This window comes from Neofelis nebulosa, chromosome 6 (genome assembly GCF_028018385.1).
Source record: "Neofelis nebulosa isolate mNeoNeb1 chromosome 6, mNeoNeb1.pri, whole genome shotgun sequence".
Classification (NCBI taxonomy): domain Eukaryota; kingdom Metazoa; phylum Chordata; class Mammalia; order Carnivora; family Felidae; genus Neofelis; species Neofelis nebulosa.
The window spans coordinates 82993208-83006078 of NC_080787.1; the positions used below are offsets into that span (position 1 = coordinate 82993208).

General features: G+C 38.1%; 1 protein-coding gene across 1 annotated transcript in view; it reads right to left on the reverse strand.

The window, feature by feature from the left end:
• Nucleotides 1–1244: 1244 nt before the first annotated feature.
• The window catches only part of RNGTT (RNA guanylyltransferase and 5'-phosphatase), a 317924-nt gene continuing 306297 nt past the window's right edge, over nucleotides 1245–12871 (reverse strand). Inside the window, exons 15-16 of the mRNA XM_058734685.1 lie at nucleotides 5479–5602; nucleotides 1245–3999 (exon numbers count right to left, since the gene is read on the reverse strand). Of these exons, the coding sequence (XP_058590668.1) occupies nucleotides 3836–3999; nucleotides 5479–5602 (288 nt within the window). The 3' untranslated portion in view covers nucleotides 1245–3835. The remainder of the gene's footprint in view (nucleotides 4000–5478; nucleotides 5603–12871) is intronic.

Genomic DNA, 12871 nt, shown 5'->3' on the forward strand with positions numbered 1-12871 from the left:
CTAGTTATGTCTTCGGAACTTAGCATCTTAATGAGAATATTAAACTTCTTTTCATGGCCTCTGTGTCACTCACATTTAAATATTGCCAAATAAGTGGTTAAATAATAAGGCCCTAAAAATATGTTTACTTTGCCAATCCCAAGTTCATCTCCTTGGTTTGGAGAGAGATGCTTGAAACCCATTTCCTGTTGGCACCAAAGAAACAGAGTTTGGGGCCCCTGGCACAGAAGCAGCCCCCAAGCCGGGACTGCAACAAAGCTGTGAGGAGTACCGAGCAATAAATCAGGAGCTGGAGTCAGAAAGGCCTTTGCTGGGGTCTCAGCTCACAACTTACTAGCTATGTAACCATGGGTTAGTTATGTAAGTCTCAGGTCCCTCAACTACAAAATGAGGTTAATAATGGTCCCTACCTGGACAGAGGAGTTGTTCTGGGGACAGTCTTGGTGCTTGGTGGATATTCGGTAGTGGTAATACTCCCTTCATTGTGAAGATTACAAAGCATGAGGTTTTACAAGAATCATGTCGGACCTGAAAAGGCTCTTTTTGATCATCTGGCTCAATCTCGGCCTCTTATAGATGGGGGGAGGGGGTACAGGGTGAGACCTAGAGAGAACACAGAGCCAGTGAGAGTCAGAGCCTAGACATGGTCTCTGGGGTTAGCCCAGGGTTTTTTCCCCACCACATTAGTTTTCCCTGCCTGCGAGTATTTGGTTGACTTTCAAGGTTTTTTGACTGGAAAGGATTATACACATAATTCAAAACCGCATCATTTACAAATTTTAAATGGCAAATTCCATGGTACAAAAATACAGAGTCGACAAAAAAATGGACAGGTCATTACTTCATCATTTCAGAATATTTACTGCTGAGTATTCTGAAAGAATTAAATGTGTTCAAAATAACATGACAGGATATCTACCCATATAATAGAGCGCTAGGATGAGGTACACGGACAGAAGTACTATAAATATCACTTAAAGATGTGCTCTCCCCTGCTCCCCTACCCTCCAAAAAGAAAAGGCGCAAGCTACATCCCCCATGTCAATCCAATTTCTTGGTTTCTCAGGAAGAAGAATAGAGGATTTTCCAAGTCTTTATGCTAATTCTAGAATGCAACAAAACCAGATGGATTACGACGGGTATGGCTGACAGAGGCAGGATAACACCAGCAATAAAAGGGACACAAAATCATTAGGTACATAGAGGGACACAAAGGCATCACCAGCCAAACAAAGTACATACACTTTCTGTTATTTTAACTCAGTGGTTTTATTACAATACGCACTGACACACAATTAGAGAAGGAATGTCCTGACGTTTTCTGAGCATTTCATGGAAAGCAAATGTAACCATCCAGGCAGTCGAGTCATCCACATCTTTTCCAAATACAAAGCAAAAGCTTTTATATGTGATAACTCAAGAAAGCAAAGTTTTCTTATTCTTGCCTACAAAACCTCAGTGTCAGAAAATAGTTGCTGTGAAGTGGCCTGAGAAGGGAAGGGTTTCTTTCCTTCCTGATGTCCCAATTCCTGCCTCTCAATTTTCCCCCTTGACTTTCTAGATGACTTCTGATGATACTGCAGACGACAGTGTGTTCGGGGGCTAAATGGGATCTACTTATTAGGCCGGCTATTATACTTCACTGTAATCGAAAGGAAAGGACAAATTAAGAAAATTAAGTTTTAGAAAATGCACAAAGGCAAGGAAAAAGTATCTGGGTGTATTAAAAATGAGATGCTCTTTTCACATAACTCATTTAAAAGGTTACAATTACCATAAACATTTTAACTCCATTAAAGATCACTGGCAAAAGCTAGCTCTTATATCTGCAAAAGGGCTCTCCACTTATACAGGCTCGGGAGAAAGCAACATAGTGTGTGAGAAGAGTCACTGACGCTGGTGAAGCAGGCATCGGACTGTTTGGAGTTGCATAGGTATTTTTTCAGATCCACTTTGTACAAGACACTATGAAACCTTACAAATTTCCACCTTTCAACAATCATTGTGGCAGTCAGGTGTTTTAATCCCTTTAGTGCCCAAACTCACAAAAGCACTCTAGGAATGAAATACTAAAATGACATTCTAGATAAATTCACTAATGTTACATAACTTGGAAAGAATAAAGGAAAAAGCCCAAGCATGACTCCTAGTATTTCATATAGAAAAGCACTACAGGAGAAAACTTTGTTTAAAAACATTAAAACTCAGGTGAATATAAATACATTTTTGGTTAATCTGTGCTATATCATATAGAAATCCTGTCAGATATTCAGTCAGCTGGGTAACTCATTTGGATTTTTCATGTCTGATTGTATTAGTAGAAGAATATACACTGCTGCGTATACTTACATATATATGCATATCATATATAAAATTCAGATCATGAAAATTTGTTTTAAATACACATATACTTAAAACCTGTACCTCTAAAAATAAATATATTCGCCTCTAATAGGCAAATTCTGAGAGTTCCTTCACAAACCAATCAGAACACGGCTTCTCAACAACGGCAGATGACCACTTAGCTGCTCTTTAAATCCATTATCAACCAGTAAATGTTTTAAAATTCAGGTGTACAACAGAAATAGCATCCCGAGAACAGAACACAGATAGAATTCTGGCTTTGAAAATAAATGTCTTGGCTTCCTTGATGTTTAGTTTCTACAGATGTCTACTCTTTGCCTCTGCATTTATCTAGCAGTGGGAGAGCATTTTCTAGTGACAGCATTCTATTCCATTGACATCACCTTCTAATCAAAGGAGTCAGCTGGCATTTCCTTTGCCGCTTTGTTCGAGGGAACTAACACAACATCGTCTGTATTTGATATCATTCCCATCATCACAGTGAGTTGTGTGTTTTAATGTAATTTACAATGTGCTGATACCACTGAGGTAAAGCAGAAGTAGCCCTGACATTAAAAAACAAAAAAAAAAAAAAAAAAAAAAAAAAAGGGAGGAAGGAAGGAAGGAAGGAAGGAAGGAAGGAAGGAAGGAAGGAAGGAAGGAAGAAAAAGGGTCTCCCAGGAGAACAACACATAAAAGGAACCTGGTGGTATATATCTAAGTTCTATGAAGTAACTGAAAACCACTGCCAGAATGGACACATTGGATATCTGATATTTTAGTTCAAAGAATAGAAACAGATGAAAATACTCAGTATACTTCCTTTAGACAGGATGCAATTCACAAAAACGGGGCTTTACTTTTTTACTTTTACATTTCTAAAAAAACTTCTTAAAATGAGATAAGCCAGACTGAGTTGTTTAACATAGTATAATATATAATACTTAACAACCTTGTCATTTGTTTTTGAACACAAGAATCTCAGAAATGTAGGAAACCCATGATAAACGACAGCAAGAATGTTTAATGCCATTGCCTAGATTTTTCAAAAGGAGAATTTACCATAGTTGAAATACAACTTCTAAAAAATACAGTGTTTTTTTATACGCTCACAGTTCCAGATTACTAACTTTATAAATTAAAGGTCAAAGTTATCCATATACAAACAAGGCCTCTTTTGCATTGATTTCAATCTCAATTAAACCTTTGGATATTTCAATCTTCAGATTCCACAAGGTAAGGCTGAGTTTATCAGATATAAATAAACTGTGTGAAGTCCATGATGTATCGTAGCACTGAGGAAACAAATGCATCAAATATTTACAGGCCGGCTACAATACCTTTCTTTCTTTTTTTTTTTTTTTTACAAAAAATTCAAATGCGTATCGGCATCAGGCCACATTCGCTTTTGAATTTTTCTGGCTGCAAAAATGGGGCAACAGCATTCTTTCTCACTCTTTTTTCCTCTCAATCCTCAAGTCAGAGGCAGGTCTTAGGTCAAAGGGCGAGGTCTTTTGGGGGGCGGTGGAGGCATGAGCTCTGTGTCAGGGTCCAGATGATGCTTCCGCTTCTGTCCTTGAGAAGCCGCCGCACATCTGTCGATGAACTCAAACAGCATCTCCTTGGTGACAGGGTTGGAGATGCTGTTGCACACAGCTGTGGACAAAGGGAGACACGTGTCTCACGCGAGGGTTAATTAAGGCAGCTGACTCACCACAGGGGGATGCCAAAGGGGAAAGGTTTGCATCCCAATATGCTAAACACTTGCATTTTATGGATTTGGGTGATTCGCTTCACACATTAAACTATTCTCCTCCCTCCCCCGCCCCCTAAAATGGGTGCTTTTCTGGTGCCCACTCTTTCTTGAACTGTTCATTTTAAAACAAAACGTTAAGTATCTGGATGATAAGCCTGCCTTCACTGTGGCTGTCCATCGCTCCAAAACTGTCTTCAGGTTTTGAACGGAGCACAGCACATCACACTCTAGTCTATATTCAACCAAACTTCTACGGAAAACGTGTAGTCTCTCCTCTGAGAAAGAACTCCTCCCTGTCACGATGGCACCGGCCACCATTTCCACTGAACAGGGAGGCTCCGCTGTAGCTGGCAGATCATACATACTCTGTTGTTTTAACAACTTGTTTGAGGAAGTAAGGTATTACAACAACATTACGAATAAACGAGGCATCTCTTCTTACGTGGTCAAAATTTACTACCAGTCCTTTAAATCCTATTTACATATTTAGCTCTGGAAAAAAAGACACTGGCTTAATTTTTCCTATTTTCAAAATTAACTCATCTTGTCTGAACACAGATGCTAGTTCCAACAAAACCTTTAAATGTACAATAGTAACTTTTCATAAACTGCAAAACTGAAACTGGCAATTTCTGTATTTTCTCATAAGCTTATCATATAATCAGCAACATCACTGACTGGGCAGTCCAACAGCACACAATGCTATTAACCTTCAATCTTGGTTTTTATGTATGTTTTTCAGATTCACTAAAAACGCGATCCAGAGCAACTACTGCTACTAGTTTAGCTTGTAAACTTCATTACTTTGTGATGTTCTCCGTGAAAGAAACTTACTATTCTGAATTCTCAAAGCATTCAAGTTGTACCCAAAGAACACTATGAAGGACAGCAGAGCAGGTTTCAGGAGGTTTTTGTTTTGTTTTGTTTTGTTTTTTAATGGTTTTCATTTACTTTGTTCTCCATTGTTTGTAAAGCTATTTTAGGAGCTGGAAATTACATTTTCCCCTGCTAATTTTGTCTTTTACCATCTGGCAAACAATGGTTTTTATAGTTTTGAATAGATCTGAAATTATCGTGGCTTTTGTTGTTGTTGTTGTTCAACAAATTCAACTTGTATACAGCCCATTATCCTGCCCTTTACACTTCTCTTCTGGGCACAGGGGCGCGAGCCCACAGGCCTCGGGACAACCTACAAGCCAAATGGAGCCAGTAAAGTCACAACCCCTTTCCCAGCCACAAGGGTAGGCTCCGAATGACCCTATGGATTCGCCCCATCAAACAGATCGATAAAGACAGCACATTTTGACTCCAAAACCTTAACGCTCTCTCTCCCTCTCTCTTTTCTAACGTAACAAACACTGGTAGATTGTCATACTCACCCATGGCAGTGTTGTAGGCATTAGGAAAACTTTTGTCTGTTCTCTGTCTCATGAAGACCCAGCTGTTATTCTCGAATTTGCATTCTATAATTTTGTTGTCATACTGTTTTAGCTCTTTTGTCACCTGTTTTAAAAGAGAATTGAGGAAAATATTTAAATCATTTAAAAGGCTTTTTGCTTCCACTATGTGACAGACACATTAGGGAATGCCAAAAACACCTCGGTAACTCTTCACGCAGAGCTTTTTGTCATCTCAAGTGTCTAATCAAGCCTAAGGATGTGGTGTGCACTCCCTTGTACACATGCTCATTAATCCAACATTTTATAAATAGTTGTGAAAACGGCTGTCAATATATAGCAATTAAAAGAGGCTAAGCAGAAACCAGCCACTTCTGGGCCAAATGCAAATATGTTACCATAGGGACCAATGCCTTCAATATTTCTGTGTCCCTATGGCTTTCAGAAATTGTGTATGCTGCTTGGGTTCATCAGCTTTCAGAAGGGTCTCACCATCTAAATTCCCCTGTCAAAACCTAAGAAGTTCCCTTTACTAGTTAAAAGTAAAAGTTACCCATAAAAGGTAAACATTAGGATCAGATTCAGGTAATGCGCATCCTAAATATTTTGCTTTTAAAGCAGTGATAACTAACCCAAACGCTAATCTCAGGTTATTTATTTACCCTTTCCATCTCTAAACTAGTATGAGTATACAGAGGAAGTCACTTTAGATTTTGGTTGGTGGGTTCTTTGGCTACTTCACCTCAGATGATTGAATATGAATTACAACTTACTCTATCAAAGCTAACAAGTATCCATGGTAACTATAAAACCTTTTAAAAGATATTTCATCAGGCTGTGAAGATGGCTTTCATAAATAGGAACCTAAGCTTATCTTTGCAGTTTTCAAATCAAATGCCAGTCATGGTAATATTTTAATTCAGTCTTCATCTTTCACAGCTAACAACTTTTCCTCACAATATGGTAGATTGCAATCATTTAAACTTCATTAGCATTATTTGAAATGCTCTCATTTTTTTTCTACACACATATTCAATACCACCTAGGAATATGAAGGGAAGCAAATTTTTAAAAGATGCTTTCAACTCAGAGATTAGGCAGTACATGCCTTCATAAAAACTATCAGATTGTATTCCTTTCCCTTAATGAGTATCATACTTGATTGGATTATTTGCATTTTCAACCAATTCAATAGGACAGATACATTCAGTGACTCTGGAACAGACCTGCCCAAAAAAGTGATGTTCTACTTATAGCTAACTTTTGCTAAAATTATTCTCAAATATTCATTATTCTAGTCTCAATTCCCCTCCCTTTCTTCCTAAGGATCCACCACCTTTAACTTTTGATACGTTACCTATAGCCAAGTACTAGGCAACTCATTCAGCGAGGTAACCACATTTATCACAATGTAGGGTCTAACAGAGGTACAGTCGCCAAACCTTTCAGAATCTCCATTTTGTAATTTCTAAAATGGACAAGGAGTCCCTAATTTACTGTGACACTGGAAGAATAATAAATGAAAGGACCTGGCATATAGTGGCCAACCAGTATAATTCTTACGAGAAATATAAAATTAGGAACTAAAATACTGCCTTCAAAAAATAAAAAGTAAAACATACTTTCTAAGTAAATTCACTAAAGAAACCAGGATGACATGGAAAGGTACACTTGGAAAACAGGTGTCAAGAAAATTATATCACATGTATCACAAAAGACAGGCTTGTATCACCTGTACTTCACTGACCAGCAATTGTCCTAAGTTTGTATCACAGAGCATATCATTCTGGTGTTCCTGGTTTCAGAACTGCTATAAATTATGTGTTGCTCAATCTGACTACAGCAATTAAGCAGTATTACTAAGTATCTGTGTATCTATTTGGGCATGCATTAACAACAACTGGGAAACAGCTTTCTGAGAAATGCAGGCACCTGCCACTATACTAACCTAAATGTATGTCCATGTTCAAGAATAATCCATTATCTTTATTGATCACATCAGTTGTATTCCCAAGATAGACACACTGCAAGGTACTCAATCGGGTTAGGTAGTAAAATATATTTAACTGACAAAAATAATACTTCTCCTATGTGCACAAACTAAAGACAGTTGTCACTAATGGTCAGATCAAGAGAATGATTGCCATACAGGGAAGAAGTTTAATTTTAGTATCCAAATTCTAATTTGTTACTATGACAATAATCATCCTCAGCCAATTACGTATTATTATTTACTAAAACAAGACCTTGTCAGGCCTTCTATAATCAACTGTGTTACCCTAGTTTGAGCTAATAAGAACAAAATATTTATAAATCAAGATTTCATATCTGTACCCATAATTACATTGGATTAATGAGATTTTACTGTTTTTTTAAAGAGCAATATACTATGTATTTTATATTGTAAAACATTTTGTTCATGTATCCATCTTATTGAGAACCACACTTTTTATACTATTTGAATCTACCAATATAATGGGATTGGAAGACAGTCCAATGAAACTGGATCTTGGATCTCTGGAGATTTTAAATTAGCAGCTCAACAGTAAGCCCTGAACAAAGAGCCCACAACAGAGTCAGGTACAATCACAGGTGCTCCACTCTGCACTCTTTTTACAGAATACGTTTTGTAACTAGGTGCTGGGCAACCTACACTACCAAGTCACAAAAGGCAAACCATCAGTGTTGGCTGAACTGACCTACACCGAGCAGGCAAAGTTGCATTTCTATTTCTAGTGGTGGGATGAAACCTCTAGAATTTACTTTCCCTGTTTCGGGAGAGCTGTTTTGCTATCAAGAGCGCATATTTCTTTTATAAAGAGACTGCGCAAAGGCTTGAGGGAGGGGGATTTCTCTGAACTAATTTGCTCTGGAGACTTTTTTTTTTTTTTTAAGTTTAATTAGAGAGAAAGAGAGAGACAGACGGAGAGAGACAGAGTGCATTAGCAGGGGAGGGGCAGAGAGAGAGAGAGAGAGAGAGAGAGAGAGAGAGAGAGAGAATGAATACAACAGAATCCCAAGGAGGCTCCACGCTGTCAGCAAAGAGCCCTGACACGGGGCTCAATCTCATGAACTGTGAGATAATGATCTGAGTTGAAATCAAGAGTCAGACGATCAACTGACTGAGCCACCCAGACACCTCTGGAGACACTTTAACAAATACCTTAGAGAAGCCATCAGTGAGTTGTTCTATTTTTAACGTTTAATTTTGGAATAATTTTAGATTTACAGAAAAGCTGTGTAGATGGTATAGAGAGTTCCAGTATTCCTGTCACCCAGATTTCCCTAATGTTCATATTTTATATCTCATGGTTCATCTATCAAGTCAAAGAAATTCACATTGGTACAACACCATTAACTCCACTGCAGACTCTTCAGACTTCGGTTTTACCACTAATGTCTTCCTCTGCTCCAGAATCCCATCCAGGAAACCACACTGCATGGAGTTATCATGTCTCCTTATTTCCTCTGATCTGTGACAGTTTCTCAGACTGTCCTTGATACTTTTGAAAAGTACTAGTCAGATACTTTGTAGAACATTCCTCAATTTAGAACTTTCTGACGTTTTCTCATGATTAGACTAAGGTTATGGAGTTGGGGACAAACGCCAAAAGGTGAAGTGTGTTTCTCGTTGTGTAATATGTGGGGGTATGTGATACTGACACAACTTCTTCCTGGCGATGTGAACCCTGACTACCTTGTTAAGATGGTGTCTGCCATGGTTCACTACTGCAGAGCTACTGGTTTTCTCCTCTCCATGCACTATTGCTTAGTTATGAGTCACTGTGAACAAACAGCCCCACTCAATGCTAAGGGAAGTAAGCTCCACTTCATGGAAGGAAGAGTGTCAGAGAAGTTGTGGACGTTTATTAAAACCACCACAGATATTAATAAGTTTCTTGAGGTATTTTAAGACTGTACAAATATCCTGTTTCTCCTTCAAGTTTTGCTCATTAATTTTAGCATTCATCTGTGAATCTTGCCTACAGCAATTATTCCTGTGGTGTTCTCATGGAATTTTCTTTTTTCTCCATTCCTTCTACATTTATTATCTGGACTTTTTTTGTAAGGAACTTGTCCCTCTCCCTTCCTTTATTTATTTGTTTATGTATATTACTATGAACTCATGGATATTTATTTTAGTCTTTGGGTTATAATAAACTACTACTGTCAATTATTTGGTTGGTCAAAGTGTTCCAGTTTTGGCACTGGGAACTCTCTCAGGTTGGCTCCTGTGTCCTTTTAATTTGCTTCCACTTTTACTTACTTATTTATTTTTAGACTTTACTTTCAGGCAATGCAAGATAGTACTCCAGGCTCATCTCGTATTTTTCTCTGCCTCAGCACTAGAATCAGCCATGAGGTCCTCTACCAGGAATTTAGAAGAACAAAATCACTCCTCAACAGTCCAGGCTATGCTAAGAAAGTAATGCTCCCACCTGTTCAGGTCAGAATTTAAAATTATTATTGAGAGAGACAGAGAGAGACAGAGAGAGAGACAATGAGACTCCAAAGATGAATATATGTTTCATGCCTAAGTTTCCACTCCCATCTTTTGTGAACTGTTCTCTGGAGCTAAATTAAGTTGACCATTTTTTTCTTTTTAAAGTTATAATTCTGCTCTTTGATAATTCAAGTTCTATTTCTATAGTATGACCGAAGGTAAATCTTAAAAACATATGTTAAGTAGATAAAAGAAAACTCTTATTTTCATGTAAGTAACTCTAATTTCTAGTACTTATAAAGGTGTAGAAAATAAAATAACAAATTCGAAATGAAGTTTTCTAGGGCACCTGGGTGGCTCAGTTGGTTAAGCGTCCAACTTCAGCTCAGGTCATGACCTGGTGGTAGGTGGGTTCAAGCCCTGTGTCGGGCTCTGTGTTGACAGCTCAGAGCCAGGAGCCTGCTTCAGATTCTGTGTCTCCCTCTCTCTGTCCCTCCCCCATTCTGTTTTGTCTCTCTCTCTCTCTCTCTCTCTCTCTCTCTCTCTCTCTCAAAAATAAACAAACATTAAAAAAATTTAAAAGAAAAAAAGAAATGAAGTTTTCCTTGTGGTGTCAGAACAATACAAATAGCTTAAATCTGAATTATTAGATAATCTTTTAGAAATACTATATTATAGTAGGGTCTTGATATATTACTTTTAGAAAGTGCATCCACTACTGGAGAAACTAAAAAACTGGACAAGTTAACCTCTTAAAAAAAATGTTACACTTACCACCACCACTCTGTATAAATAACACACTTTGCATTTTCTAGGTTGGAAACAGAGCAGAAGTCTCTCCCTCATGAATGGTGGGTCTTCAAGCCACCAATCAGGTGTTCAGTTAATGAAAGTGGCCAATAAAAAAAAGGCAGCTAGAAATTCTGTCTTATTTATCGTAAAGGTCATTACTGACAAGTCACAACTCTGGGGTAAGGAATTGCCACTAAACTACAGATTAGTACCTTCTAATAATATCAGAGTTAGTATAGTTCTTACTCAAAATGTAATATGCAGATAAAAAAACATTATGACCATGTTGGCATGGTCATGGTGGAGTGTAGAATGAGGAATGACTTTTAACCTGTGTCATGCAGTATTTTCCAAACTTTCTGTATTATATGTGCTTAACTCTCATAATTTTTAATAATGAAAAATTCCTTAAAAAACTATTTCATAAAATGTAATACACATCAAGTTGGTTTTTAAAGCAGAGGTACAGAAAAATAAGATAGACATTTATAGAAAGCAAAGTCTTGGAATAAGGCCCTAAGACCACAGTTCCCAAACTAAGCAATGAGGTATCCTGGTGTGCTGCCACAAACTCACAGAGGCATTGTGGGGTATTTTAAATCTTTAGGGAAACAGTGGCATGTGTTGGACAGCATACAAACTACTAGTTGCAGGGAGTTCACAGTTTCAGTAGGAGATTCCTTGAGATGACATTATACCTTTGCAAACTTGAGTTTTTGGCAGTTATTGTGATAAAAACCAAGTACCACAAAAATCAATGTGGAACAGTAAACGAAGTTGGTGGTGTATAATCTGACTCCAAGGATGGAGAAGTTATACAGTCCTTAACATGTGCTAAATTGTTAAAATCTAAATACTTCTTAAATTGCTTGGCTCTATCCCCTCAATCAGTGGAGGTGTTAGGTACTTCTTTTGGCTTAGAGATGCTGTGTATGAGGCAAAATGAATGAAGAAAGTTTGACAGTCTCTGCCCTAATTCCTTTTCATTCATTCCCAGATTCTAATCCCTAATCTTACATGTAAGCTTGTATCTAGCACTTAGTGGAAATGAACCAGAGTTGTGAACAACTTTGCTTGAGGTGTAGAATATAGATTCATGGTAGAGAAGGAGAATTTCTATCAAGTTAATTTCACTGGTTTTGATCTAGATCACTCAAATATGTATTCCCTGGGACACCTGGGTGGCTCAGTCAGTTGAGCATCCAACTTCAGCTCAGGTCATGATCCTGCGCTTCGTGAGTTGGAGCCCCATATGGGGCTTGTTGTTCTCAGCGCAGAGCCCACTTCAGATCTTCTGTCCTCCCCCCCCCCCCAGCCCCGGCCCTTCCCTGCTCATGCTCTCTCTCTCTCCCTCTCTCAAAAATAAAATTAAACACACTTAAAAAAACTTTTAAAAATATATGTATTCCCCACTAATTTCCCCACTGTCAGCACAGTACCCAGTCCAGGGTAGATACTCAAAGAGAATGTTTAGCAAATTCAAGAGAATCACGAGCCTCAGATTATCAACCAATATGTACTGTTGATGGCTGGTTAGGTAAAGTAACCTAGTACGATCTCTAGCCTTTCTCTGCCTCGTTCCTCCTTTCCACCTTTTCCTTCTTTCTCCCCAAACAAAACTAAAGGTGTTAGGGCTTAAATATCCTAAGTTTGTCATCTGAATAAACATTTGTACTATTTTTGGATGCCTAACATGGAGGTGATACCACTACCAGTCTTTGCCATCATGGCATTAAAAGCAGCACTTCTGCTTCTGGCAGTAAAGAACAAGTATAGAAAGTGAAAGAAGATTTCTTTGTGCCCTCCCCCCACTGGTCAAGCAGTATCAACCATTTCTAGAACGGTATGACCTCATTTTTATATAAATGAATATTAACTACTTATTCACTGTGCACTTAGTATGTATCAAGCATTATAAACTTGTGGCCCATACATATAATCTCATTTAATTCACACCACAATCTTATGAGGTAGGAATTATATTACTGCTCTTTGACAGGTGTGAAGCCTAAAGCTTAGAGTAGACATCCCACCCAAAGTCACAGATCTAGAAAATGGAACAGCCAAGTCTCAAATACAGGTCTCCCTGTCCAATACCACAATGCCATTTCACACCCCACCGGCTATTACAAAGCCGGG